We start from the raw sequence: 6,062 nt of genomic DNA on the forward strand, positions 1-6,062 counted from the left end.
GATTTAAGCACCGATTTTCAATACATTTCTATACATATAAATGGCTTCATATATATGGACGGTTTTCCTCGGCTTTTGTTGTTGTTTTCCTGTAACCCCCCATTGAGCCTCATTGACGGTTGAATGTCTCGATTTCTGTGGATTTTTGTTTAGACTGCTGCGATAAATAAACGACACCTACAAAGCTTTTCAGAGATTGCATCTTTTAGTTTGCGATGCGATTTGAACGGTTCGTCCAAAGATAAAGTTTGAGATATGGAAAAGACGTTTGTTTTCGGAGAGAGGATGATATAATATAGAAAATAAAATACATGGGTAAAAATAAAACGGATTTTAGACTTTGCTTTTGTTGTTTTTGTTTTATTTAAAGAAAATTAAAATTAAATACATGCAAGTAAATGGCTACCTTCACCATATTTACAAAGCTTTAATCATAAGGTTAAATTAAAATAAATTATAAGATTAAATTATAAGTTGATATGGGTATACATTAATGGGATTTATTCTCTGGCACCTTTTTGATTTGTACACGAATGAGTTTCAACAACGATTTATAATACAAGGAATTGTCAACGAAAACAATCTAAGACTAAGCTCTCAACTGCGATATGAGCACTGGAATAATTTAGCGAGTATAACTATCAATAAATATTTCTGATAAACTAGAGACACTAAGAGGCAATAAAATTGCCCTGACTAATTTTTGGCACTGACTTTCCCTGACTTTGGCTAAACTGACTTAGGTTATAGGGGTTATGGGTTAAGGATATTTAATAGATGACCTGTGGTGGAGGAATAGGGTAGTCCCCGCCCTCCTCCTCCTCACCGTTGCTGCTGCCCACACTGCCGGCATAGTAGACCTGGTGGGGATTGTGCCCCTCCTCGTAGCCCTGGAGGTGCTGCTGGAGCTGCTGTTGGTCGAAGCCACCTGCTGAGCCACTGGGACCACCTCCGCCCTGCTCATTCTGGCAGCCACTCTGCAGGTGCTTGGCCAGCAGGGACATGCGCGAAAAGGACTTGGTGCAGGTGGGGCAGGAGTACTTCTTCACATCCGAGTGGGTCTGCATGTGGGCCCGGAGGTTAGATCTATCGGCGAAGGCTCGATTGCAGTGCTGGCAGCTGAAGGGCTTCTCACCCGTGTGGGTGCGGATGTGACCCTGGAGCAGCCAGGGTCGGGAGAAGGCCTTGCCGCAAATGGGGCACTTGCAGGGCAGAGTGTGAGTCCTAATATGCATCTTGAGAGCTCCCAAGGACACATAGGTCTTGTCGCAGTTCTTGCAGCTGAACACCTTCTTCACCTGGTTGCCTTCCGCCGAAGGACAATGGAACTGCTGGTGCTTGGACAAACCCGAATAGGTGGAGTAGCTCTTCCCGCAATCCTGGCAGTGATATCTTGGTACTCCCACTGGCTTTTGCATGCTCTGCGCCGATGCTGCATTGGCTGCCTGGATCAAGGCTGAAGCCTGATCCGTGCAGAACTCGGTTTGATCCACTATGGGACCCGATCCTCCAGGCTGACTCCGGATGATCTTGTACTCTGTGCTCTCGTAGGCATGGGTTTGCTGATGTTTCACCAATCCTGCATAGGTGGCATAGCACTTGTTGCACTGCTGGCACTGGTAGTACAAATCATTGCTACTCTTGATCTTCAGCTGGTTGAGGTCCTGGTTCTCCTGGTCCTCCTCCATGTCCTGCGGAGGGGGAGGGTGCTGCTGGGGAGCCATGTGCTGCATGCTGAGCAAAGCTCTGGCCACATTCTGCAGGTTCATATTCTCACTTAGGACCCTCCTCTGGGTCACTGAAAGATCTTCGGGTTCCGACAGAGGAGTTGGTGGTGGATAGTACATCTGGGGTGGGGGAACCGGAGCAATCTCTTCCTTAATAGTCTGCATTTTCATACAATCCTCATACTCGGCTATGCTCTTGAGTAGATTATTATTGTAGTTTCGCAGGGGAAAATGCCCCTCTTCAGTGGGTTCCACTTTGATAATGGTGTTTGCATTAGCTTCTCTGGCATAGCCTATAGGAATTTGCTGTTCTGGCTCCGGTTCTGGTTCCATTACCTCCTCCTCCGGCGGCAACTCGAATTCTCCGTAGCCCAGGCGAGCCAGACTCTTGGCGATTTCCTCGCGAGTGAAAACATCGGGAAAAGCCCGGGCTATCTCTCGGGTTTCCTCCCAAATCCGACGAGCCAACTGCTCTTTGGTCTGACTCATGGCGGCATCAAAGCGGCGTCTTAGTTCCGTAGGAACTGTTTGGGGTTCCGGCTCCGCCTTGGCCATCCAATGGGGTTCCAATGGAACTGCAGCTGAGGCCACACTCAAGTCGACGGGTCCTTCATCTACGAAATTAAGTACAAAGTTAGTATATTTCATGTATTAATTAGTTATAAGCTCAAACGCACCGTGACTTAAGTGATCCTCTGGGCAGGACTCCTCCACCATTATCGGACGCTTCTTGAGCGGACAGCGGCTGTACTTGAGTTTATCCATATTTGTTTCGTTGATATTCCTATTGATCACTTATCACCGATCACAGATCTATACTGTATGTATTTAATACCGATCCTTGAACTTAAATCACTGCTCACTCATTTGCTTTTGCCACACGCGTCTCGATCGCTTGGAGTTCCTTGCTCGAATGATGCAAGCCGGCAAGGATCGGTTCGGTTTTATAGACTCCCGATCAACCCCCTGGCAGGATGATCAGGATCAACCCCCTGGGCAAAAAGGATCTTGGCGACTACCTACTTCCGATGTCGCCCGGGATTCTGTAAATCCACCCCGAACCACGAGCCACAGATCCATTCAGCGATCGAGCCACACAGCTGTGCGTTCATTGAACGCAGATACAGCTGCAGATCGGGCAGATCGGGGGTACCATACCATACCTATGCCATATAGAGAGGGAGGCATCTGGAAGGGAGAGGAACAAATCAGTGTGTAAAAAGCGAGCACGTGCCACAGGGCTCTCTCTTTTCTGTCTCTCGGCGATCGCCACCAGCTGCCTCTCTGGTTGAGCTCGTATTTCCCCTGATTTTCAATGGTGTGAGTGAGCGGCAGCTGGTGGCGAGCTTACTATATACCCGATCAAGTTTATTTATAAACCTCTTTCGGGTCCGCCTCGCACGATCGCTTTCCTATGTAAACCCCATGGCTGGTATCTCTCTCTTTGGGAGCAGGTGAGCTTGCTCTTTGGGGCCCTGTTAAGAGAAGCTTCGTGCTGGCAGACCCCACAAATCTCCACGCTCTCCCCGCTCTTTGGGGGCACTCTTGTTCCAACTCTCAATCGTCCCACAAACTTAAGAGATCGCTTTCTGGGGTCTTCAGGGGATCTTTCAGGTATCGTTGACTAAGCTGCTTATTGGCCTAATGTTCACTTTTCATATAGTGCTTAGCTTGGCTCAATACGATCACATTTTCCGCTGACTGAACTCCACAAGTGATTGTCGAGCCATACGATTTTCCAGATCTTTGATTTAAGTAAATAATCCCCTAAACTTTCAAAACCAATTATAGTCAAAATCTTCAAATAAATTGATTAAGATTTAAACCAAAGCATCAAAACTGTAATATTCCAATCCTATTTATGAAGTTTTCCAGAGCATCTAGCTTATGGGTGCTCGGTATTAATAAGCTGAGAATACATTTTTATGAATATGTATTTAAATTTTTATTAAACTAAGAACAACAATAGATAGACAAAGCAGACTTAATACAGCCGTGATACTTTTTAAAGGATAACCCATAGCTTTCATTTTGAATATATATTGCAGAAACAAAGCCCTTCTTTTATTGAAATAGTACCCCTGCTGTTTCATTTGCGTAACCATGCCAAAACCTTTAAACAAAATCCGCACTTAGCTTTCCTATTGATCTTTATCGATGCGATCCTCTTCGGCGGGCAGCTGTGTAGGATCAGCACGTGACATTGGCCCCGCCATCAAATCGAGCCAAACAACAATGCAATGTACCCACTCAGACGTCCAAAAATATTAATCACCAGGACAAACGGCGCGCAGATCTAAGGTAAATCAACCTTTCCCGGAGCATTGTTCCGGTCCTCCTCCTCCTCGCAAATAGGTGCACTCGGTAGAAATAAACCCCTAACGGCCATGAAATTTCAATTCCCCGATATTAAAGCATTTCGCCATCTGGCAGAAACCTCCAATCCACCCCAAAAGGGGCATGTGCCCAGGCAGTTACCTGGCTTTTTTCCTATCGGCGCTACATAAGTGCCTTGGAATGCGCCAAAAGAGAGAGGTTCGTGCAAATCTACCTGGCGCAGTTGTCCCACCCCAAAATCCACAGCATCACCAGACAACCTTCGGCGGAATAATGCCGGTGATGGTATGGTTATGGTATCGTTATGGTGGTGGAACTGCAGTTTTGGACGTTACTTTCCGGGCCAACCCCTCTTTGAGCGTCTTGCAAGGAGTCGCACCCCCCGATCCTCGTCCATTCCCACATCTGCCGACTGTGACACGTACCACAAGGAACTGATTTCATCTTGGTCCTGATTATTCCTATACCACGGGTATTTGGCGCCAAAATCCTGTAACGAACCGGTGTGCTCAGCTGGCCGAGATCTATTTTTGTATAAGTGATCATTGTAAGGTTAACAATAAGAAACGATCTGGGATGGTATATTGAAAAGTGAATTTGAATTTTAATTAACTGCAGTCGGAATTGTGAAGCCATCAAAGGTTTTAATGGTTCTGTGATGCATCACTGAACTTATGTAATGATTTATTTAGGAATGAATGCATTACAATTCTAGATAATCATCAATACAAAATATTATACAATACTAATAAGATTCAAAGAATTTTAAAAATCATTTAAGGGAAGATATATTCTCAGCAAACTTCTATGCCCTTTAGAACATTATAAACTCAAGTTGTGATATAGTGATATACTTGAATCCAAGCTTAAATTTTTTTTTAATAAATAAAAATCGGCCTTAAGTTAGTTCTTCTTTTAAGAAGTCCCATATTTACAAGTAATTCAAATCATATCCATTCTGTACTAACATTTTCATATCACTCGCTATTGGATTTAAATGTATATTTAAAGACCTCTTAAAACGTTATGAATTCCAATAGGAGACATGTTTTGATTGAGGAATTAAGGAGAGTTTTTCCATCTACCTCCTGCCGAGAAGTGTCTAATCCATCACCTTGACCCTTCTCCACAGCTCAATCAATTTCAGCTCTACAGTTTCATCTGCCGATGATCATTCGATTCCATTTTCACCTTCTGCATGGTCAGCCCACCAAGACCTCAGCAAGACGGCAACAATGTGGATAGTGTCATCAAACCCTGGAAGAAAAGCCGGAGGAAAGCTAACTGCACATCACCTGGCAGGTAAACCGCAAAGGCTAACTGTCCCACACAGATTTCCACTGCTCCACAGCTGAGTGCCTCACTTCAAAGTGTCAAACGGCCGCACAGAGTCGCATAATGAAGTGCAAAATGTCATTAATTTGCCGCCGTCAAGGTGGCAAGCCAGCGAGTATCTGGGGATCGGGGCATCCGAGTATCTTGCTATCTGCTGGATGCAGCTGCGCTCGGGAGCGGACAAAAGAAAGTCGGCAGAAATGCAGAAATCCAAAACGAATCCGATCCAGGCCGCTTGTCCCACAGCCACACGCCGACTTTTGTCTCACATTGTCACGAGCTGAAGGTTTTTCAAGCCACTGAGCAGACAATGCGGGTGAAATACAAGAAAAATGCGACGACGACGTCGCCCAGACCGAGCTGCAATCAAAACAAGATCTTAGAACTATTGGCGCCTGATATGGCGGGGAAGTGCCCCAAGATCCCCCCAAGAATCCCCAAGTCCAGGTCAGCGAGCATAAACGCCGCTTTTGAAATCTGATATTATTATCTGGCCGGAGAACACGGTAACGGTAATTATAATCGAATAAAAGCAGACAACGGTCTGAAGCTTCCGACGCCGCATAAATTAACCGACTCGGGAGTTCGAGACTAGAAAATAGAAGCTACGTCTATAATTCAAACTAATTTGTTTTATTGACAGCGTGTGCGCTTCGCGTTCTG

At 45.4% G+C, this 6,062-nt stretch overlaps 1 protein-coding gene across 1 annotated transcript; it reads right to left on the reverse strand.

Annotated features, from left to right (window-relative positions):
• Positions 1 to 339: 339 nt before the first annotated feature.
• wor (worniu) lies at positions 340 to 2,661 on the reverse strand. The gene is made up of 2 exons (XM_017068247.4): positions 2,405 to 2,661; positions 340 to 2,341 (listed from the first exon to the last, which is right to left on the reverse strand). Exons 1-2 carry the CDS (start codon positions 2,490 to 2,492, stop codon positions 771 to 773), a joined length of 1,659 nt encoding a protein of 552 aa, XP_016923736.2. The 5' UTR covers positions 2,493 to 2,661; the 3' UTR covers positions 340 to 770.
• Positions 2,662 to 6,062: the final 3,401 nt, after the last annotated feature.

This window comes from Drosophila suzukii, chromosome 2L (genome assembly GCF_043229965.1).
Source record: "Drosophila suzukii chromosome 2L, CBGP_Dsuzu_IsoJpt1.0, whole genome shotgun sequence".
Lineage (NCBI taxonomy): Eukaryota > Metazoa > Arthropoda > Insecta > Diptera > Drosophilidae > Drosophila > Drosophila suzukii.

Bases quoted from the DNA above. Each gene is read 5' to 3' on its own strand.
- wor (XM_017068247.4), bottom strand. From the start codon at position 2,492: ATGGATAAACTCAAGTACAGCCGCTGTCCGCTCAAGAAGCGTCCGATA. The intron at 2,342-2,404 runs GTGCGTTTGAGC...TTAATTTCGTAG, and splicing joins AGAGGATCACTTAAGTCACG to ATGAAGGACCCGTCGACTTG.